At 34.3% G+C, this 25350-nt stretch overlaps 1 protein-coding gene across 5 annotated transcripts in view; it reads left to right on the top strand.

Moving 5' to 3' along the window:
- The window catches only part of LOC118181311 (uncharacterized), a 273825-nt gene extending 248475 nt beyond the window's left edge, over nucleotides 1-25350 (top strand). For all 5 annotated transcript variants that reach the window (XM_035350425.2, XM_035350424.2, XM_085823929.1 and 2 more), the window contains 2 exons: nucleotides 13544-15483; nucleotides 24968-25350. In XM_035350425.2, coding sequence (XP_035206316.1) covers nucleotides 13564-15483; nucleotides 24968-25156 — 2109 coding nt within the window. In that variant the 5' untranslated portion in view covers nucleotides 13544-13563 and the 3' untranslated portion in view covers nucleotides 25157-25350. The remainder of the gene's footprint in view (nucleotides 1-13543; nucleotides 15484-24967) is intronic.

The raw sequence follows: 25350 nt of genomic DNA, 5'->3' as shown, positions 1-25350 counted from the left end.
CAATTTTTAAAAGCAGCCTATTTTTAAATTCCCGATAGTGTTGAGTGTTGCCATGTGTATTTTTCTTTTTCCCACCGCCCACTATTTCCTTAGTTTATCATATCAATATTCAGTTTTTCTTAGTAAGATGACTTGATTTTGTTATTTTACTACTACTATTCATTTTCCATATGTTTTTGTAACTCCTAAAGGCATTTTATTTCTATAATTTTCAAAACGTTCTGATAACACGATAAACACTGAAACCGCAAATAATGGGACTACTGTATATATTGATTAAAAGAAAAAAAAAGCGCTCATAATATTGAGTTTTCTTCGATAATGGGAAAACAAACAAGCAAGACAGGTGCGCCTGGAGGAAAAGTTTACAGCAATTACGAGACCGGACAAAATGAGCTCAAGGATACTTAATTTTAATGCAACGCTTAACTGATCACTTTTTACCGTATTATTAAAAAAGTAATGCAAAAATTTATTCGATTTAGAATATCAGTTTAGATAAGAAGAAAAGAATGTAATTGTAAATTTAATTTATTAAACTTCGAGCTCGTAGACAGCAGGCAATTTAGAAACGAACTTCAAAGTTTGCTGTAAAAAACATTATTTAAGAAAAATAAATCGGATAAAAATCACATTTAAGGCACATAAAATTTCTACTTATGTTTTTCTATATATGTAATAAATGTAGGTGCATATATTTTATTTCGTATTTTAATTTAGCGCATTAAAATTCGCAGCATGAACGCTTCAGGTAGAGATTCAGTAAAAGCAATATCGAAAAAAACTGAATATTGAGTAGTGTCGCCATCTGGTGCTCGAAAGATGAACTTCTGGAGCTTTCATTTGAGTTTACCTCTTTATTTGTAGAACAGTAAAATCATACTCAATACAGACCAGGGTGAGAAACTTGCGTCACCTGAATATGAAAAAAAACAACATTAAATTAATCAAAAATGATAAAGAGTACAGATTTTAACCATCGCCCGAAAGGATGGGTTCAGGTTTTTACGCTCTCCCTGAGCTAGCAGTCTACCAGTCTATTGTTGTACTCATACCGCCCGTGTTCGAGTCCCGGAGAAGGCATGGATCAGTGGCGTAGTTAGGGTGGGGCAAGGGGGGACACTTGTCCCCGGGCGCAGAATCCATGCGGCACCAAATTGATGCTACGAAATTTTTTAATGAAATGTTCTCCATTCTTGGCACACAGAAAGGGGCGCAAATTCTTCAGTTATCCCCGGGTGCTGGAATCCTAGCTACGCCACCGACATGGATGTAAAAGTGTCTGTGCCTTCATAGGAGGTAACGGTGGCCGCCTATTAGGTGCCTCCACAATAAAATGGTCTTGTATTTTTGAAATTTGTTTGCATATAACTTGTATAAAATATTAAAATACAGTACTGCATTAGGAAGTATCATCAAAATATTCCTTGTAGCGATGAAATTTATTCAAAACGTACTACTCCATAATTCACATAATAATTCTGGCACTCGAAACCTTTGAGAGGTTTCGGCAGATGAAGTTTCTTATCATTATTTTTATTTTCACACAAGGTAAATGAAGTATTGTGATCGCGAAAAATTTTCGGATATCATACTTTAACAGAAATATCCCTTTACATCGTTCTCGAATATATTCTGATTAGTTTTTGCGCGACATCTGTACGGACAAAATAATGGACTCTTTTCCAAACGGGTTGCAAAAAGGATTCAAAATTAATTTTTTTCGTGATGTTTGTAAGTACGTATGTATCTCGCATAACTCAGAAACGATTGCCATAGAACGTTGCAAATTTGTATGTGAGACTGTTGTAACATCCTGTAGTACACGTTTATATATATTTTTTAATTGCAATGGGCAATACCAAAAGAATATACACTCTTTTGCAAAAAATTCGCAGCACAGGACTTTTGCGATCGTGACGAAATTTGGTATGCAAAAACATCTTGATCGAACATGCAAATGATGAAAGTGTCAAGGCAAATGAACAGGAATTGCGATCATAGCGTGCATTTCTAGTGCGCAATTCACAAAGTATAAAACCAATAACAGAGGCGGAAAATTTATCTTTTTTTGTTGCTGCCATTGTAATTCTGTGAAGAAGCAACTAAAGATGTCAATTCGATGATATCGAAGAGATTACAGACCTAATGACCTAACCTACCTAAACGACTTCGAACGTGGTCGCATTCTAGGATTGCGTGAAGCTGGGTGGTCATACCGAGCAATAGGCCGTCACCTGCAGTGCACAGACACTGCTGTGCAAAGATGTTGGCAGCAATGGTTGCTACAAGGAAATTGCCAACAAAATAAAAGCTCTGGAAGGCCAAGGATCACAAATGCGAGGCAAGATAGGATGATTGCTCGCCAACCCGGAACTACCCCAACGGTATCATTGTCGACACCGTGAAATGGTGGACGGTACAACGGGAGGTATAGACGTGACTTCCACTATTTCACGGTGCTTGTCTGAGGCGGGGTTACGCTCACGCCTTTAAGACGTTTGCCTTTGATCCCACAACATCGGCGGTGTCGTCTGGAGTGGTATCGTAGCCGATCATCATGGCTGTAATCAGACTGGCATCGTATAGTGTTCAGCGATGAATCCCGCTTCATTCTTGAGGCAGATGACCACCATGTTCGTGTCTGGATAGGACGGGGCCAGCGGTCCCAATCAGCCATTATTTTACAAAGGCCATTACCCCTGGTGTGATGGTGTGGGGCGCTATTTCTTATGACAGAATGTCATCTTTAGTCATCCTCCGTACATCTGTAACAGCTCAACGATATGTTGATACCATCCTGCGGCCGGTTGCATTACCCTTCATGGCACATCATCCTGGGGCCATTTTCCAACAAGATAATGCCAGGCCACATACCGCATGCACATCTTTGGACTGTACCCGTGCAGTTGATACTCTTTCCTTGGCCAACAAGGTCACCAGACCTTTCATCAATTTAGCATGTCTGCGACATGATAGGCGACATGAGACCTTTCACCATTCGAACATGTCTGGGGCCGCCAGATTCGGGCACCACAAATTATCGCAGATCTGGAACGAACACTGATGAATGCCCGGCAGAATGTGTCGCAGGATGACATTAAGAACCTCTACCACTCCTTGCCTAGACGAATTCAAGCATGCATTGCCGCCAGGGGCGGTTCGCCCAACTACTAATTTGAACACTCAATGGGTGATTGTGAGCCATGAGCAGGTACTATGACCTTGGTTTTTTAATCATTTTATTATCTGTGTATGAGCTGTACACACAGTCAGTTTCATCAAAAACAACCACTCCCTTCATGGTGCTTCGAGTTTTTTGAAAAAGAGTGTATATATATATATGTGTTGTGTGTGTGTGTGTGTACTCATCCCGTTGCCCGGCTTAAAAGCCCTTTCGACCTTTATTTTCGCTATCGTTGGTCGTGGTCATACACTTCCAGCTACAGAAGTGAATGAGGAGAATATTCATCTTTTGACAATGTCAATATATATATATATATAAAAAAGTTGTTTAGGACAATTAAGGAAATCTAACTTTAAATGCGGTCTCTCTGTTCCTATACTTATATTCTGTAAGCTTTTATTCTCGTTATGAAAAAATTAAATTACGAGAAGTTTGATTGCCGTACGACAAAAAAGGAGAGGGATGGTTTTTAAAATTTGCATTTTGATGTCATTTTCAATTTGTCTTGAGGGATCAATTATTCAAGTTGGAATAATTCGAGGAAATTAGTTTAAATGCAGTACAGCAATTATGTACATAACATAATCGGCCGTACAAGGAAATCGTATGATGCTTACACCTGATTCTTCATTTTAAATGAAAATACATCTCAAGACTTATCGTCTGCATTTGGAAATTATTACTTGTTTAGCAAAATATATTACTGGCTCCCTGTCTGAGGTGAGCAAGGCAAAATGCCGCAAATTAATGACAAGTTTTGTTAATTAACTATTCATCATTTTAAAAATGGCAAAAGTATTCGAAACGTACAAAATATTCTTGATGTAAAGGTGTTCATTATCTTTGACATAATAAAATGATGGAAATTGTGTGGAAGTGTTGAACATGAACTGATTGTTGGACCACACTCCAAGCTAATACGAAAACCTCAAACATTTATCCTACGCAATACCAAATAAAATATGAATACTTCAAAACTTACAGCAGATTTTGAACATTTTTGCAATGAAAACTTTTCATAAAATCATCAGAAGAATCGTTAAAACATATAGGTACAATGGTAGATAAGCAAAAACCAATTTCATTTTTTTTCGGGGGGGGATGCGATTACGGCAAAGCCTCGAGGTGCTGTCTGCCTAAAAGGAGGTATGGCTCCTTGGAGGACTTTATAAGGGAAACTGGCTCGTATGAACGTTACACAAGAAGAAAACCACGAAAACGCCCAAGCAGCCATCCCGCTTGTAGGATTCGAACCTCGGACCGAACTACCAGCGTTCAGCGACTTTGGGCAATTTCTTTGGTAACTAGGAAATAAGGAAAATATTTCCGATGTTTACAAAATCTATGGTAATCAACGATTTACTATATTAAAACAATGTTATATTTTCCAACGAGCTACAACTGAATACATTTAGATCCGATAAACGAAATCCTTGAAAGCCAAATGAAGAATTAAATCCTAAAAATCTAGTGCCTACTGTTAAGCATGAATTAATTATCTGGGTATGATTCACTTTCTCTGAGACGGGAAATTTACTTTACACAGAAATAATATGAATCGGTATAAATATATTGTTGCGTTTTTCTTTTCTGACACTGGTTGTTACGTTCGTACGGGGTTCGTAGATTTGGAGTGAATAACTACAACACTTGATGAAGTATCGAAACACACTTTATTTACCAATATTAATCAGATAGCTCCAAAATCACTTTTACAGTCGTCGAACTGTTATAAACACGCTGATACGTTCAGCGACACAGGCAATAACGGTGGAGACAGCTTCACTGCAAAGCACCCGAGTACAGCTCCCAACTCTGCTTGGTCGTTCTCGGAACTCCACGTACTCTCGAGAATCTCCACGCGATGCACTCGACGATACACAAGAGTATAGCTCTCACTCAGCACAGTCTAAGACAAAACTCGACGATGCACTAATTCGCGATGCACTAAAAGACTCTCTCGATGCACTCGACGACCAACTCAGCTCTAGACTTCGAGACACTCGCTCAATGACTGACTATTAGCTCGCTAGACGAGGCACATACACTAACTTACTGCGGACCAGCAGGGTTTATATAGCTTTCGGCTTGTGTTCGAGAACATTCTGGTCTAAACCGGTAAGAATTCGTTCCAGAAGGTTCTCCATCCGTCCATGGTATATCGCCAGTTTTGTCGTCAAATGGGCGATTTCTCGCCAAATGTGGCAACCCTGCCTTCCCTTGTCATTTAATGGCAACCCTAAAACTGCTTTGCGGGGAAGCCATCTTACCGTACATTTCGTAACAATATAAATATTCTTAGTGAAAATCTGAAAGCATTTTTAAGAAAACTTGGAATGCAAAATCCATTCGAATTCTAACAGGATAATGATACTAAACCCTAAACCTTATAGCCTTAAATCTTTGCTTGTGATTGTTATACAACTCTGCTGAAGTTTTCAAAACTCCTCCATATTCTGTGGATTTAAATCCTACCGAAAATGTATGAAGGGATTTGGAGAAAGAATTGGGAAACATGGGGGCATTATATTTTTAAATTTTCACAGTTTGTGTGAAATTTAAAAATATAACGCTGATTTTTGTTGTTTGACTTCTAAATTAATATTTGTTCGGCGTGTTATTGTATCTTAATTATGAGGGCACTTCTTCGAAAGCTCTACTGAAAGCCAGAATAAGTACACAGAACAGAGCATTCTTACTCAAAAAATTAGTTCATGCAAAGTGCATGAAAAATGTAATTTTAGGTAAAGGATATCCAACAATGAATGTCCTAATTACCCATTCGTGTTTTGATTAAATATAACTGTTTGTTCAAAGTGTCCAATTACCTAGTATGTGAGTTCATTTTCAGAATTTTTTAATAAGGTATTCTTTTTTACCAAAATCTCTTTGAGTAATTTTTTCGAAAACAAGCAAGTATCAAAAAAGATAATCAACAGTATGCGTGAAAAAATAAATAAATAAATAAAATCTGAAAGGTTTCAGATTTTAAATTACGTCCATAAGAGCGTTTTTTTAACCTTTTAATTTTGTGTGTTGCCTTTATTTATTAAATATCATGTTCTTCGCACTTAAACCATAAAATTCAGTTCAAGAGTAATATCGCAAAATAATTTAAAATTCAGCATATCTTTAGAATTTCCGATACACAATCTCACGCGATGGAGATAAAAATGTTTTTTCTGCACAAAGTTGCCATTGCTCACTTTGAAATCCTTGAGTTTGTTAATCCAAAATTCGTTAAAGTTTTACAAAATATGAAATCGATAATACAACAATTCCAAATTTGAAATTTGGGCCTCCAGATGCCCATATTCGTAGTAGGATTACGTCATTCAAAATTTGACGGCTCTAGGTACTGTTGTTTTATCACAATATAGGAAACATACATACATTTATGCAGATTTTTCATTATTTAATTTCTTCAACTATAATACAGGGCGATAATACTTGGTGGCAACAGTTTGAAAAGTGAAACGGACATTTAGTGATTCGGCGCAAAATCGCAAAACGAAAACAATAGTCCCTCAGTAACAACGCCCCTTTGCACTAAAAATTAATTTGTTAGTGCTTCGTACCTAATACTGGAAAGCACAAGTGTCCGGAAAGAAATGTGAGCCACTGTATACGCTAATACCCTAATATCGCTCAATTATACTAACTATATTTTTGAATAATTCTTTACTAATTTTAATTTTTCTCCTTTGGTTATTATTAGTTGCGCCTATTTTTGAGAAATAAATTCTTGATATTTTTTATTCAAATTTGATTAGTAATTGTATAAAGACATTCTTCAATAAATATGACACTTTTACTTCTTATCATCCAATTTTCATTTGTGTTTGGGGTATTTCTGCTGAATCCACAGCACAGGTAGGGAGGAAACACCATTGTTCATCCGTTTTGGTTTGTTCTGGTTCCCCAAATCCATAGTTATATTTCACACTATGCATCCAAGCGTGGAAAGCTGCAAAAAACAAACCTTTTTTAACCTCGTTTTTCTCATGTATTCTTTTCCTGCAATAATAGTTCGTTACCTGTTTATTTACTTTCTTTCCTATTTGTTTTGCTCACTTTCTTACTTAATGGAATTGTTCTCGAAATTGTCAGGAAAGGAAAATAGTCACTTGATACTTTTTAACTCCGTTTTGGTGTTTAACTGAAGAAGTAACTGCAACTGCAATATGAGTTTCGATATTATTACTTTCGTAAAAGTACACTATAGTAGGCGCCGCTTAATAAGATCATGTTTGTCCACTCTATTTTGATAACATTAATTAATAAAATTAAACCATGAGAAATTGGAAGTCATGTAGATGCAATAAGACGCAACCGTAGCAGATTTAAATCGTATTTCTTTTATTGTAGGTAAACATTTTGCGGGTATAAACAAATAAACACACTAATCGTGCCTATTCCAAAACAGTTACATTTTAGATACTGTTGCGCTAGTAAGAAACGCTAGCAGCGTTTTAGCAAGAATAGAAGTCATAGCAGAGTGAGTAGTTATTTCAATATGGAAGATTATTAAGAGAAAAGGTTTCGGTTTAAGTTCCGAATTAGCTAAGTGATCATAGTTTTGTAAAAGTCATATGTCATGGAATATTCTAGAAATGAAGCAGTTCAGAAAAATCATTACTATTTTTAGAATACAAAGGGGAAATACCCAAATTAAAATGAAGAATTAAGGGGTTATTGCTAATTTTAGTTATAATATTTTAATTCTATATTTTTTAATCTTGCAATATATATATATATACTAAAATTGTCTAATTTACATTTTTGGATTCTGTTATTATATAAATGTGCAATATATTGGAGAGCTGATTTATTGCGTAGAAAGAATGCTGATACTTTTTAGTTACTATTATAGGATAGAAATACAAATTAAAATGAAGAACAAAGGGGCTATTGCAAAATTAAAGTCAGCAATTTGCTTATATACTTTATATCTTACAAATACATGAACACTTTTAGGCTGGAAATGAATGGCATACATTTTTCTACTTGCTACGTCTCGTAAATAGCATTATAAGACATTTTACCTTTCTCAAACAATAGAATTTTAAGCAAGCAATTACCTCCCCACTGCATTCTAATGAGCACGTATTAAATTTAAACAGAATTGGCACGCAAAAAATAATTAAAAGATAATTAGCTCTCATATTCCTGCTACATGTTTGGAATTTACAAATAAAAGGACAGATGCTGTTAGCTTTGTTTCCTTATCATTGTTAAAAATGTTAGACATTCGAACACCTGCTTCTGTCTGCGTAATTTCCATTAAGCAAAGCAAGTCACGCTGCCATTCAGTGATGGTGAAATTTAAAGAGCACATTCGGCTTACTAAAGTAAAAAGAATTAAGAATGAAAAGGAAAGTAATAGTGCAACTTTCTAAGTGATTTTGCTGAATTCTTTCAATTGTATCTCATCGATGTTGAAGATAACTTCATCTGTGAATATATACGTATTTGTTGCAAATACATTAAAATACGTCATTAGCTATTAAATATTACAAACGCCTATTAAAATTTAAGCGAAATCTGATCTAATAAATAACACTAAACTATTACAACGGCATACATTTGTTTTGGGACACTTATATTTTGAATTTTATTTGCATAGATCATGTACTAAATATCGAAACATACACTACAATTTTTCTCTAATGTATTATTTTTTCTCTGTTTTAAGCTTGCTTATTGTAAAATAAATATAATCAAAATATTCCTTGTAATATTTTTTTAATGTGTAAATCAGTAACTCACATAATAATTTGGATACTCCAAATTTGTGTTGAAATGTTTAGGTAAATAATGTTTCTTGTTGCAATTTTTTTATTTTACATGAAAATACATTACGATCATCTGATCATTTTCTTCATACAGGGTAAAGCAATTTAAATTTTCTAATATTTCTTATATGCATTTTATGTAGCTTAGACCTCCACTATTGTAATCATATTTGAATAGGGTGTTTACATAAATTTAGAGTGATTTCAGGGCCTTTAATTAATGTTTAAAATGTGAAATGTGTTTTTTTAAATATTCGATCTGATAGCCTTTGTTCTGGATTATAGTCTCCATCGGTATTGTTGTGAGAGAAGGGCGTTACGTAAAATGTCCATGGCTATGAATTTTCATTCTTCTTCCACTACTTTCCAGAGTCCATCCATCGTGGTTGGTTTGCGCTTAGAAAGAGTTCTTTTCCAAAGACCAAAGTCACAATAGTGTATAAGTGAAACGTCAGGGAACTTCTCAGAAATACCTTAGAAATGTATATATGCAACAACCCGATCACTCTTTATTTTGTCCTGGAATACAGTTGTACTTTTCAAAGTATAACTTTTTGCTTCGTCTTCATGAGGTTTTACTTTTTAAAAGTCATTCAGATAAAGAAATGGATATTCTTCTGCACACATAGGACGTAAAATTTTCTCTTCATAGTATAATCAGTTAGTTTTTTCCCACTGTTCTTATTTTTAATTTCCCATTATAAAAGACTTTTGCGACAATCATAAATCTGTTACTGAAACGTTCTTTGAATGGACGGAACCACATTTGTACATTTTTTCTCTTTGTTTTCTATAATAAGCAAACAGTTCTGTTGCAGCTGTTCAGATAAACCCATGCTTCCTGAAGACTCACAATGTATTTCCATTTATCTCCTATCATACATGGTTCTACAAATTCTTCTGCGTTGAGCCACATGTTTCGTCAAAAATTTATGAACATGATGTTTTTAACGTTTTAAATCGCAAACTTTAGTTCATTATTTCATTTAGTATTGCTACAGATGTATTTAAAGACTTTTTAAATAACTTTTGGTTCGGATTTTCTCTTGTTACTTACGATTTAGCTTTATAATTATTAGAAACAGTGCGTACCATTTTCGAGTATTCATTTAGAGTCTTCTTTCCATGTGGAAGTTATGATTGGCGGTTTTTCCTTATTTGGCTAATAATCTTACTTATTTAACCTAGAAATTTTACTGTGATTCATTTCACAGCGTTCTTGAATTATGAAATAGGAGTATTTCTCTTCGTAAGACGCAAAGGCATATCCTTCACTTCACAGCTTGTATACATCCGATATTTTGAAAGAAGAATAAATTCAAAAGTAACAGATGATGTTTGTAATTTCAAATAATAAATTGTTGCCAAGAATTTTTATTCCAAAACATTTTCGTTTTTAAAATTATTTATCGAAATTATTCTAAAAATGTGTAGACATCCTCTGCATTTCAAACTGTACCTTTATCTGATATGATAAGAAAATCAATTGTTGATGGACTTTTTTTTTTCATTCTGTATACAAAAATTTGCTAACATTCTAACCTAAATCTTTGATTTTTTAAATAAAAAAGTACGCAATGTTTTCTACAGACACTGTTCCTTGAAAATCGCTTTAGAAGTGTGTTAAGATGAATAAGTGTTGAATTATTTGAATTATAAGTATATAGCATGTGCATCCGTTCCTAAATTATAAATGATGGCACACGAAATGCCATGCCATTCAATTACGTTTAATATTTTATAGTTAATGTTAAAAGCGAGTTTTTAGGAGCTTTAGTTCATAGAAAATCCGGTAGATTTCAATTTCGATTTCGATTTCAATTTCGGTTTCTAATTTTCCGCAAAACCGCATTTGCAAAATGGCTGATAACGACCAGTTAGCTATCGAACAGAATGTAAAAGTTGTGATGTTTATTGAAGAAACGAAGATTTTAATGGTGACAGAAAAGACATTTTCGTGCACATTTTCGTACAAAATTAACTATTTGCAGACAAACCATTCACAGATTTTGGTCAGCAACCGGAACTCATTAGTTCCATTGTTGCCACCATGTCGGTTTTCACGCGGATAAGCCGATTTCTAGATTCAGAATCCAGTTTAACTATTAATTTGTTCTGTTTTCGTAGAAATTTGAAATTAAGACGAAATAAAATAAATTTGCAAGAATATTTTGGAGTATTTTATTTTAACGGATAATGAATATAATTTCACCCTTCCTCAAAATGTTCCCAAGGTCAGGAGTGATAAAAAATGTAATTTTGAATTTCTAACCTATCGTAAAGCGAATGTGGCAGTTTCATTTACAAGTTTTTAATATCTAATGGTATGTAAGTAAGTTCTGAATATGTATATATACTATTTTATACACAATAAATGCACAAATTAAAGAAAACAAACAATTAAATAGATGAAACTCATAATTTTTGTCTTGCTGCTGTTTAACTTCGAAAATAATAGTTTTTGTCTTGGTTTTATGTTTTTTAAATAATGTAGACAAAGGTAGACAAAGCAATTTATTAATTTAAAATCAATTAATGAATTCAAAATTTTTAACAAATGAAATAATAAAGTAAAAAAATAAGACTAAATCTAATAAAAATTTTAATACAATAAATACATTAATAAAAATATTTATAGTAATAATGAATATAATAAAAAAATTAATGTAATGTATATAATAATAAAAATTATATTATTATTATTTATTCGCGAAAACGTCGATGACAGAGTTTAGAGGTCTGCTTGATTTCTACAACTGCTGTTATTCAGATAGTATAGAAAGATTTCTTAAATGCAAAATAAACGTTAAAATTCTTCTTAAATGATTTTTTAGAACATCATTGTAACAACTAGCAACATTTTCAGCAATTGTGAAAAACGTTTGCAGTTAATTGTTACAATGTTTGGATAGAACAAATTGCAAAAACTCAAAATATTCGCCCTTCCACATTACTGTTTTTTTTCCCTAACAATAACGGAAATGCAACTCTGAAATACGTCTTTCTTTGACCAGAAATTCTTCCTTATTGATGATCAGTAATAATCAAAAATTTCGGCGGAATAAAAAAAGATATAAAAAGTTAAATCTCGTGATGATTTCTTTGAATACTTCATTTGCGGCGAAAAGTATTTTCTTCTCAATTTATTTCCATACGGCAATACAAAATCTCGGTATTCTTCACCTTCTCGACGGTCCACATCACTAACCTCTATGAAATAACGTTTCATATGAAAAATGCCGCCCAGGGGGATCGCCTCTTCCCACCTTCTAGCTACTGATGAGATATAATGTCACATCGGTATTCTGAACGTTATGGAGGCGAAAGACAGTGGTCTCGGCATAGCCCAGATGGCCCATGGGATTTCATTTTATAGGATATTCTGAAAGGTAAGTTATTCGGAAGAAAGCCTACAGAGGTAGTCCATTTAAACTATTTTTGCGATTTATTGCAATTTCGGCAGACGTGCCAAAAGGCTGTGACAAATGCAAAGTTTCACTTATAGGAGGTTATGAAATAAAATGGTAAATAAAAATGAGCAATGTCCTGGTCTGGACTCTAACTTGGACGTCTCGAATACGCGCCGAGTGAGTTACCGTTACACCACGAAGGCATGCTGGAAGGAGGGAGAGAATACCCCATAGGTTTAATTATGTAAGATCGTCGAGGCACGTAAAAAATAATGAGATTTTGAACTGCATACCGAATAAAATCAAGAGAGAACTGTTTTTACTCGAGGTAAAGCATTCGAAGAAATCACCACTAAATTTCAAGACCTATAAACCTTTGTTAATTTTTTTTTATTCCATCGAAATTTTTAAATGCAAATTACGAATATAAACTAAATTTTGATCACTGTAACATTAATAACGAAGAATTTCTTGTCAAGAGAGAAGTTTTTCAAGAGTTCCATTTCCGGTATTGGTAAGGAAAACGCGGAAGGGCGCTCCTTTTGATTTTTTGTAGTTTATTCTAAAATGCGATCTCCGGAACAAAGTTCCAAATCTTGTAATACTCTTGAGAACTTTCCTTACAGCTGCTGTAAGCACTGCTGCTTCTAGAGAAGAGTTTTTTAATTAAAAATCATTTAGAAAATATTTTGAAACTACACATGTTTATTTTGTATAAGTAGTATTTAAAAACTAGAAATGTTAAATTTGCATTTAAAAAATCCTTCTTTACTGTCTACATGGCAGCAGCTGGAGCAATCAAGTAGACCTCTATAATATCCTCGATGGTTTCGCAACAAAAAACTAGTAAAATAATATAATTTTAAAACGTTAGATTTAAAAGTTTTCTTCAAAAGCGCACATAGTTTAAATTCATTTCCTTATGTGTCATTTCGATATTTTGCAGTTATTTTTAGCATATCAAGAGAGGTGACAAGTTCGGGGACAGCCCCGAACGGCTATAAATCTAACCATTTATATGGCATTTCCTGAGCCTTCTTGTATTTTTACTACTTTTGCCAATTCGTTGCATTTTTACCGTATGTTTTATTCATATCTCTAAACATTTTAAGTTCAAGGCATATTGACAGACAAAATGTTTTTCCTTTCAGGCTCGAGCAAGCCTTTCAAGATGCTGAAATTGCTGCTCAGCCATTGGCAGACACACAGAGAGCCTCTAAATTTCGTGCTCACTGATGATCCTTTATACTGCAGTCACCTCACCAAATCCCCTTTTCCGGAAGTTTACTCCGTCAACAGAGTCAATCCTATTTTCGAGGACGACGAGAACGAGACGAAGAATGAGACGCCTACCCTCCGTCTGAAGAGATCTCTCAGTGAGGAAAGGAGAGAGAACGAGACACGAGCTTCTGACGACACTGGCTATTCTTCCAGCGGTCAGTTTAAAAGCTTGACCACAGCGGACAGCCTCACCGACGATGTGGGCTCACTGGAAGCTCGACACATGAGCTCAGACTCAGACGAGTACTCTCATCCTGAAGCTGTGGTTGTGTCAGCCGATGTTCACAGAGTATCCTACCCAGAAGACGTAATCGTCTTGTCGTCTTCCGCTTCCTCAAATAGCAGTCATATATTCAGTGCCAATTCGTATAGCAGCCATTACGGCGGAAGTAGTGATTCATCGCAGGAGCCTTTCGATAGCCTCACCATGTCCAGTCTTACAGACACTAGCCTTCGGGAAGACAGGCAAAAGTCAGGGTCGACAGATGCCAAGAGGCCCAACTCGTTAATCAAAGAAAAACTGCAAAGGCTTTTAGAAAGGGGTAATGAACGTTCATCAGAGACATTTCTAGATTCGCTAGACCCAAAACCCTCAAGTGCCGTAGCCGACAATGAGATCGAAAAGACAAAAATGGATCTTATGAAGTCTCTGACAAGAGCTCTCAACAATAAAGTGCCAAAGCGAGAGCAAGTGTCTCCTAGCAACAGCGAAGAAGCAGTGACACGCACTGATAGTGCTCTCAGCGATCACCACAGCCAAGCTAAGTCTGTGGATCGCAAGAGCACTTCAAGTACGACATCGCCTAAAACGCCGAATTCGTCCAAAAAATCGCCTTCGAGGAAAGATTCAAATGGAGTGACGCGCCAGGACGAATCTAGTGGTTCCAGTTCTATCAGTTTTACAAAATCAAGGAAATATCAACTTCGCAGCAGTAAGTACCAATCGACTGAAAAAGAGTCGAAACGAGAAAGAGAAAGTCCTAGAGAATCTTCAGGTTCTCAACAGACTCATTCCTCGCATAAATGCAAGTTATGTGAAAATGCTCACCGGCCATTGGCATTTCATCAGTTGCTACCAGGTCACTGGAGTTACGACAATGTGTATCTTCCCCAGATTTCTGGTATGTGTTGTCCATGTATGCATCACCACCACCACAATCCTTTGTATCAACCGTCGTCCGATGATGACGTTTTCTACCCACTTTATTACCACCATGATCTCGCAAGGGCTAGACATTCTTGGGCACCTTACTCCACTCCTAAGAACTTTCTTGATAATAATTCTAAGCCACACAATAGAAGTTCAGAGGACAAAGGTGTTTCTACTTCATCCAAAGAGAATTTACGCAATTCATCTGGTCCTCGCTATTCTCCCGATGGAAGTTCCAGAGAGACGGACAGCTCTCACATTTCAAATCGTCTAAAACAGTCTTTGTCAGAAAGACGATCTTTAAGAGAACCGAAGAAATGTAAATGCGAACACTGTTTAGCGTCCGTCCTCGATAAGGATACTTCCAATCCGTCCAATTTTCCCAACCATCCTTGCACTTGTTACTGCCTTTCGCATAGAAGAGTCAAGTTCGCTTCGGACACGGATGTATCTCAGCATAGGCACATTCATTCAGCTCCCATGAGAGTGTTAAAGGACGGAAATAAGCTAGCCAATGGAGACACTATTAATGCAGCTTTTGTGATGAATCTTCCGCACTTGAATGGCCATGCTCTAACAAACCAAGGAGCTAAAGATAATGGTTTAAAATCTAAAAAAGCGCCTCCACTAATACCCAGAGGACTGAAGGAGCCAATAAAGGTATGATCCGTTCATTTTGAACAGCTAAATATTAAAAAAAATTGAAAAAATAAGTTTAGTGTAAATGTGTAAAATGCTTATGTGGTTACCTACGATATCGCCAAGAAGTATTTACATGACAACCTAAGTATGCGCATAGTACAAGTGTGTTTGAGTATACAGCTTTTGAAATCCAATAGCTATTTTTCTGATCAGTATTTCTTTTTGCACTGAGTGCATTTATTTTGTATGAACTCTAATTTTTTTATGAATTCTAATGGAACTATGAAGTTTTCTCTCTTTTATTTTCATTACGTTAAATTTTCAACTGTTCTTGAGTAATATTGGTCAGTACACAATGCCCAGTTTGAGCAGTTTTCTGATACTTTTTGCGAAAGAGATCGCTGTGCACACGGGGAAAACAACGCCAAAAGACTGAAAAGTGTACATGTCATCTATGGAGGAAAGAGAAGGAAAATGATAAGTGACACCAGATGCATCATTGAAATAGGCCAGGGATTCTCAAACTTTTTCTTTCATCGACCCTCTTATATTTTTCTCTATAATATACAGCACACAACCTAATTATAATACATGTAACTGATTATAAATAGCTTAAAGATATCAATTAACCTAAGAATCTAATCAAATGTTTTGAGAAAAAAAATGTTTTATCAGATTTATGTTTTATTATTTTTATATTACTATTATTTTCAACAAATATAGATAATTTTTCAAAAACAAAATTACCGATTCTAACTGCACAAAAGGTCGATTTTAATGAATCTGATGGCTACGTTTGATGTATTGATGCAATTTTTTTAATATTCGATATAACTTAATTCTTAAATAACCTCGTTCAAATAGTGTTTCTTGTTTTCTGTAGTCAATTATTGACTCCACTGAATCCTGCCTCTACTAGGTAAAAAAAGTCAATAATGTTGCTCGGTAAAAACTTTTTTGAGATATTTCTCTCGGATCAATTTTAAATTACAAACTTAGCGCATGCATGTGTTTTGAATAAGAGTGTTTCAATATACTCCTTCAATGCGATCAACTCTTATGCATGATAATACCAAGACCAAATATATCAGAGGCTCACGATTCTATGAGCCATGCTGAATCATTCAAATTTTCAATGTATTGGAAGCTAAAATTATAATCTTTTAAATTTTACAAGCGGCTTGTATATAGCAATATTATTTCTTTCCGTTCTTCGTAATTTTTTGTTGTGTTTTCTTCTGAGCATTCATTTTTTATAACGCACTTTTCCGCAGAAAATGCAGCATATTTCAAAACATTATTGATTTTTAAAATATATTAAAAAGTTTTTTATATTTTTCTATTATATTTATTTTATATACACTTGAATAACAAACAAAACAAAATAAATGATATCATGATTTTGGATATAAACTGCGGATGAGGAAATGTTTTGGTGACTGATGTGATGTATAGGTATTATAAGATATGAGAAAAGAAAAAGAGCAAAGAACAAGGAATAATTAAATCTTATTGACGATATTTGTCGGTGAGCAAAAAATGCCCAATTTGTGCATATTTTACAAATAAAAAAAAATATATCTTGGATACGAATGAGTTTCAATAAGGAGTATGGTTTTACTGACTGAAAACAATGTCGCACACCTACGAGGCATAGAATCAATGAGGTACTGGGGGTATTCTCTTCCACTTCTGTAAAAGAGAGCTTTCAAACTGCTGGACTATTTCTGGGGCTTAAAAGGGACTAGCAGTCCTTCTGCCTAGAATGTCCCAAACATGTTCTATTAGGTTCTTATCTGGAGAACATGCTGGCCAATCCATTCAAAGGGTTCCTTCGTCGAAAAGGAAATTGTTCACTAGCTGAGCACGATGTGGCCTGACATTATCGGCCCTGAGAATGAAATCATCCTCCATTGCTGCAGCGTAAAGGACCACAATAGGTCTGGGGATCTCATCCCTATATCGCTGAGCCATTACTGCTCCATTTCTGATAATGTGCAGGTTGGTGTGGCATTGATAGAAATACCGGCCCAGACCATCACTCCCCCTCCGCCAAATCGGTTATTTTCATACACAAATATTCCATATAGTACCAAGTTCTCTCCAAAGAAGAATCTGCTGTCAGGTTGAACACTAAAGCGAGACTCATCCGTGAAGAGCACGTTGCTACACTCATCTCGCGTTCATCTGAGCTACTCCTGTGTCCACCTTTTGAGGGCAGTAGGGTAATCTTGTGTCAACGAAACACAAACCCTTGGTCTGCAAGCATACAAACCCACATAGTGGAGTTGGTTTCAAACAGTTTCTAAAGGTTCTGTTGCAAGAAAGTGGAGCTCATATCGCAGTTTCTTCTGGCCCTTAGTGTTAAATACCTATCCTCATTTTGTGTTGTTTCAGGCGTACGGCCTTGCCCCGATTTTCGGCGGGCATTTCGAGTTTTCAAAAACTGATTCCATAGTCTGGAAATGACACTTTGAGGAACTCCTTTCGCAGCAACGGATTGCGTTTGACCCACCTCTAAACAATCTATGGCACTCCAGACTACTGGTCAGTCATCTTGCTGAAACATCGTATTCACAGTTACAAAACATTCAACGCATATCATTTTTTTTAGTTATCTAAAACACATAACTTTCGATTTCACAGACAAAATTTGCATATTCCCAGATTTGTAAATGTTTTGTTATTTGATGAAGTTTTACTCTTTATATTCATTGGCACAAAGAAACGGAATTTTTTCTATAAATACCAGACGAAAAACTTTATCACGATAGTACGTTGAGTTAAATTTAACATTTTTTCCCACTCTTCTTGTTTCTAATTTCCCGTTGTAAGAGAATATTGCGACAATAATCAACTGCTGACTGAAACTCTATTTGCTTCGATGAAACCAGATTTTTCACATTTGTTTCTCTTCGTTTTCGATAATAAATAGATTTTTTTTATTGTACGTATTTAGGTAAACCCATGTTTCATCGTGGGCCACAATGTATTCCATTTATCTCCTGCTAAACATGAAGATGCAGGGTTCTGCGTTGAGCTAACGCCTCGGCAAAACGTAGTGAACATTAAGTTTTATAGCTTTTTAAGTTGTAAATCTTGGTTTATTATTTTATTTATTGTTGCTGCAGATATATTTAAAGATTCTGCATTTGATTTTTGCGTCGGCGGATTTTCTGTTATTACAGTGATTTAACTTCAGAAACATTAGAAACAATATGTACCTTTTTCGGATATTCGTTTGGAGTCTTTTTCCATGTAGAAGTAATGACTGACGGATTTTTCCCATTCCGATTAATAATTTTGCGTATTTGTTTTCGATAATGAACAGTTTTTTATCGCTACAATCATTTAAGTAAACTATGCTCCACCTAAGGTTGCAAAGTATTTCCATTTATCTTCTGCTAAATAGTTTTCATGAAGAGTTCTACAAATTGCACTACGTTAAGTAGCATGCCACGGCAAAATCTGGTTAACATTACATTTTCTAGTTTTTTAAAGTAAATCTTGGTTTATTATTTCATTTATTGTTGCTGCAGATGTATTTAAAGACTCTTCGATTGATTTCTGGGTCGGCACATATTCTGTTATCACTAGAGATTTAACTTTAGAAACATTAGAAACACTACGTACCTTTTCAGGTATTCGTTTGGAGTCTTCTTTCCATGTAAAAGTAATGACTGGTGGTTTTCGTATTCCGATTAATAATGTTGCGCATCTTCCACTTAGACATTTTAACACAATGCGTTTCTCAACGTTTTCGTATTATGGAATACAGATACAGCTGTTCAGAAAGCCCAAAACATATCCTTCATTCCATAGCTTGTTGACATGCGACTGTTTGAAAGAAGAATAAATTTAAAAGCAGCAGATGATATTCCGCATTTCAATTAATAAGCCTGTTGCCAAAAATTTTTATCCTAAAACATTTGCTTCTTTTTAGAACCATATCGAAATCGTTCGAAAAATGTGTAAACATCCTCTGTAGTTTTATATCAACAAACAGATCAACTGCCGAAGCATTTGATCCTCACTGAACACTTTAAAATTTCATCGAATCCCGGGGGTTCAATACCGACCCCAATGGGAACCACTGGAACAGACGTATCGATTCCCAACCTAACGTTTCTCGTCAAAATCGCCAATGAATATATATATATAACTAAATTAAATTAAAAATGACCTTATAACTACTTACAGAAATTGACGCACTAATTAATCAAATAGCACGAAATCCGTTTTTCCAGCAGTTTAATTTATAAGGTATTTCTCCCACTTTCCCAGCGTGCCTTCGTGGTGTAGTAAATCCTAATGTCTCTACAAATTTTCTTTTGTTAGGCACAACGCTGATTTCATGTGATTCACGGCATCCCTTCTACTTATTTAAGCAATCAATATCTGCACTATCTTGATGAAGCAATGTGTAGAAATCCGGTGTCTGTCATTTTGTGATTCTCGTTATTGAAAACAGCCGTTCGTAGCAATGCCCTAAAAGCACAAAAATACGTGTTCAGTTTTATATTAATGCACTTTAATTTCCATAACTTTTCCTTTAAACATTTAGTACCGAATATTTCAAAAATAAACAGTGTATTTAAAAAGTCATTAGTTGTGTAGCTATGCATTATGATACATTTATGTGCAAAATTAAAAGAATCTGCACATTATGTCGATTTTCTGAAAATTAATGGACAGATTTTAATGAAATTCGATATGAATACAGTCAAGTCTTTCATCCAGACGTCCATAATCCGGGATGATCTATAATCCGGACATCAAAGCTTTAAACTTTCTGCGGATACGTAAACGCATAATGTGTTTACCCAAGCGCATAATACGTTTACGCATGCGCGTTTAATGTACGACACACGGTATAAGCTAAGCTAAAATTATCTAATTCAGTTAATGTTGCAGATTGCATTGTTCCTTAATCTTCGAATTGGATCCGGCTTATTATTTTTTGCAGACTGTTAGAGCAATTTTATAAAAGTAAGCTTGAACTTTCGATTATGTCAAAAAGAATTTCCGATTCTGGAGCTGCCAAAGGATCTACAAAGCGAAAGCATGTTTTGATGTCCATCAAACAAAAACTGGAATTGCTGCAAAAAATGGATAAAGGCATATCCCTTGTTTCTCTAACCATTCCGAAATCTGTTTATCAATTTCACGCTGCTCTGCGAGGGGGGAACGTCGCGGCGCGCAATGAACTGGAAGTTGATCTGTCAGCACTATCCTTACCTTCAAGGCAGATGTTTTTATTTTATTCGGCTTATAGCTCCTTACTAAATGTAACATTTCATCTCGATGTGCTCCGTTTTTTATATGATTTAAATCAAATTCCTCGTCATTATAAATATCACGAATACAAATCAAATAGTTTTCTGGTTGCAATTTTCTAATTTCGACTATGCGTAATGTATGCTTTACGCATGCGCGCGTTGAAAGAAATGTTTAATAAAGTAAACAAATAAATATTAAGCTTTTTCTTTTTGTAAATTTTGATACCCTTTAGATCATAATTGCTCTTTATTTCATAAATCACGGTTTCATATTTTTAATTTTATAATTTCTGCATGCCATCTTACCAGATTTAAACTTGTTAACTTCCTTTATGTAGTTAAATTAATCACTCGTAAAATGGTTGTAAAAGACAAACATTTATTTAAAGATAAATCTTAATAACCTACACGTAACGTATTGGTAAATGTACATAACATAAACGTATTTACTGCATCGTACCATTAAACATTTCAAGTGTACATCATCTCAATGTATATTTTTTTAAAATTATATAATAGAACGACATCCAGAAATTAGCTGTTGCAATAGGTATTTGTCTAATAAATAATAAATAATTTACAATTGTGCTTACAAACTGATGATCTATAATCCGGAAGAAACGATAATCCGGAATCGTCGAAGTCCCGATGAGTCCGGATTAAAGACTTTTGACTGTATACATTTATAACAGAGTAAGAGACGTACCATTCAAAAATCATTTTATGTACGTACAATTTCTACAAAGCTAATAATGTAGGGGTGTCCAAAATTCATGTTGAGATACCGAACTGAAAATGAGTCTAATATGGGGTATGGTCCCTTCTCACAAACTTTCACCTACAAAAATGTTTGAAAGGTGCAAAAGAGTTTCTTATTTGGGCATTTTTGAATTTGAGGAAATGAATCGTAAAAATTGTGAAATCTAACTTTTTATGTGTTCCTCTGGTTCTGATACTTATATGCAGTAAAATTTTGTTCTTACAAAAAATAAAACACAAAAAGTGTAACTTCTGTACGGCAAAAACTGATCGAGATATTTGACATTAAAATCATATTCAAGAACCTTACACAAATTGAACAGAGAAATGCTAGCATTTCTACGTAACTAAATATAAAATATCAGTTTAGGAAAAGGTTTCTGATGTCCAAAGGTTAAATGAGAAGCATTTTTATGCATAAGGAAAAAAGTACTAATAAATATAATTTTTTTGAAATGGAGGTCTTATTCACAGAATCTCAGAGAATTTGTGTTCCAGAAAACACTGGCAGGCTTCGGTATTGGCACGTAGCCATCTCGTAATAGTATTTGCATTAATTTAAAATGAAAAATATTTGTAGCTTAATGAACTACAGATATTGTTTTTGTGTTCAGATTATGATTCTAAAGTAAAAAAAAAAAAAAGCTGATGTATACACTATATGACTTCCTTGTACGGAATATTCAATTATACACATTTTTTTCACGCATTTCATTTAAACTTGTTTCCTTCAATTTCGTTATATATATATATATATATATTTCTCATTCAATTAATTCAGTTCTCACTTCGTGACAAGGCAAAAAAACATAAAAACTCAAAATATCTATATTAAAAATTGAAAGATATAGAAAAACATAACAAATACAGTTAAAACAATTTAAAAAAATTTACAATTAAAATTATAGTTTCTATGAGGGAAAAAAAAAAAAAAAAAAAAAAAAGCAATTCGGCCAGCGGACAAGAAGGCAGATTTTTCAGTGCACAAAACTGGAAGTTTAATTTTGGTCTCTCTCGGCAAAAAGACACTGAAGGCGTGGAAACTGACTTAATTTGTTTTGAACGCTATGCTGAGTCAATATATGGGATAACTTAATAACTAAAATGATAACTCCAGAATAGATTAAGCATGATTAAATTTGCAGTAGTAAAAGAAGACATTACTTTGTTGTTGCGAAGCTTTAGTTTCTCTAGATTGGTAGCAAATCTACTATAGTGCTAAGTTTCAAATGTAAACAAATGTGGCTGCTATAGTAAACAAAAATTAGGCTTATCACACTTAAAAACTTTAAATTGTTGATAATTCTACAATTATTGCATGCAAGTTAACTAAAGGCATAACAATTTTAATCGGAATATAAGAACAACATAATTCAATCTTTTTTAAAGCAAAAAATACAAAACTTACAAACATATAAGAATAAAGAAACTGAGCTCACTGAGCCGAGTAACAGAGTGGATATATATATATACACTTTTGGCGCGGCCGATTACAACCGAAATAGGAGGTGCACATTTACATGTTATAGCAGTTCTGTATACAAAATTTTAACATTCCAATGCTACTCGTTTTTTGAGTTATGCAAGACATACGTAAGTTGCAATTTTTCCACAGATGGACTGTCTCATTCACCTTCTCCGATAGCACCGTGGGAATTTCTCACAAACAAGATTTTTCGAGGTCATCCCGAAAGCTTGTCAATGCTGAAAAACAGCATAACAAAACATGGGCAAAATTGCCACCCTCAACAACAACGTTCTAGCACTAATACATTGTGGAAAAAGTGAACTGCTTATGTACTGCAAAGAGCAACACACTGAATCCTCCATTACGGAAGTGAATAAAAAGTGTGCTATTTTATGCTGTATCGTTTCAATAAAAAAACTAGCTTCCTGCAGATTCTTTGTGAACATTGGAAATTTTTTTTTTGGGGGGGGGGGTCTCAAATACTGTTTTAGAGTGGTGCATATAGTCATAGTAGTTTCTATCACAGTAACCATAAAAATTAAACAAGAATAATAATAAATAAGAATTATTAATCCATGGTTAGCTTGATTCCATGAATTAATTAATCATTTCTCGTAATTCCCCAGCACACGCACTCCACGGAAAGCAAGCCATTTATCTGTTATTCTCAAATCCTGAGGATTCTTGAAATTTTCTAAAGGTAACATAGTTTTATAAACTATGACTGTCATCAAATTTATTAGGAATTCCCAAAGCTTCTAACAGCCATAAATTGCTCATCAATTTTTAATTTACATGAAATTCTGTATGATATTAAATGTTTCTGATGTGTTTCCTGGTCCGCTCACAGACAATCCCAATTAAATATCTGCCGCTAGTGATAACTCAGAAATTCGGCAGACCCATCCTGTAAAACAACCAACAAGCATCCATCCATGAATACATAAAGCATCCACAAGCAAATCTAATTTTTAGATTTTCTTTTCAAAATTTTTTGATAGAATCAGTACAATACAATATTTTTTAAATACTTCTGAATAACATTATTAAGTTTCTTAAACTAACAAAAAATAACATAGAATAATTATATTGCTCACTTTAAATTTGCTAATAACTTTGTATGTAAAAAGAATTGAAATAAATTATTTCTTTTGGACATAGAGTAATTTACCATATTTCACCCATATATTTTACTTGCATAACAGCCGCACGAGGCTAGCGAGCTTCACTGAACGGAACTTTGGTGAAACCGTGGCAAACATTCTACCAGATCACAAAAGGGTTATTAAGCGTTATTAAGGCTGTGGAATAAGAGATCATACAAGAGTCCTTTCTTCGCCGGAAAGAGAGAATTTACCGAAATAGGGAATATCGGATGTTTCTGTCGTCAGCTGTCTTTTGCGCCTTTGACTCATATTCTCAAAACTCAATTCTAGGATTCGTAACCAAGAATCTCAAATTTTTAATTCACAATTTATGAAATTTTTATGAACGGCGCATATTTTAAATCATGCTTTTAAAAATAACATCATTGAAAATCATAGAATTGTATTTTTTAGCAGAAGTATTATTTTAAATAGTACTAAGAAAACAAAGATTCAACACACAAATGTTTCCACCCTGTTTGAGCGGGATCTGCCCAGATTGTAGGACATTTGCCAGTATCGTGATCTTCTATATAAAAATTTTTTTCGCTCTTTTCTCTAAAATAAATTTGCTGTCTTCCTAGTGTTAGCCCCCCCCCAAAAAAAAAGAAACGTAATGATTATTTGTTATAGTATAATTATTATAATTAATTGAATAATTATAATAATCATTTATAATCGCATAATTATTAAAACTAATTATTAAGAAATTTCCTTTTTCACAGTGTGTTAGTATGCAGTTATATTTTAGCTCAAAGATAAAAACATAATTACAATAATTAATGACTACCATAAAATTATTATAATCAATTAGAATGTTAACAATTTAATACAATATTTTTTTTTTACAGATGGATGAACTCTATCGAACATATCCCATCAATTTTAGAGACTGGGAAGCTCATTACAGACGAACTTTCCTTCAGAAAAGAAGAAAACGAGCTTTAAACATGGTGGGCATGGCCATCGGCATCATATTAGTGGTTGGAATTGCCATAGCTTTAACTTTTGTATTTCTACGAATAAAAAGGCCAGCATGATAATACACTAAACTATAATGTAAAAATAATTATAAAAACTTTTTAGATAAAGCAAAATTATGAATCAATGTATGAGCTTTCCTTTCCATTACTTTTATGGAAATTTACGTAACTGAAATTGTCAAGCGCTGTTATTACATTTCAATGTATGTTAGACAAATAAAGTGCCTCTAATAATTGTTTTGTCAATAAAA

This window comes from Stegodyphus dumicola, chromosome 9, assembly GCF_044657685.1.
Source record: "Stegodyphus dumicola isolate Sdum_Otavi_A_Nest chromosome 9, ASM4465768v1".
Classification (NCBI taxonomy): domain Eukaryota; kingdom Metazoa; phylum Arthropoda; class Arachnida; order Araneae; family Eresidae; genus Stegodyphus; species Stegodyphus dumicola.
The sequence above is the reverse complement of the archived record's forward strand: the minus strand, read 5'-3'. Positions and strand labels throughout refer to the sequence as shown.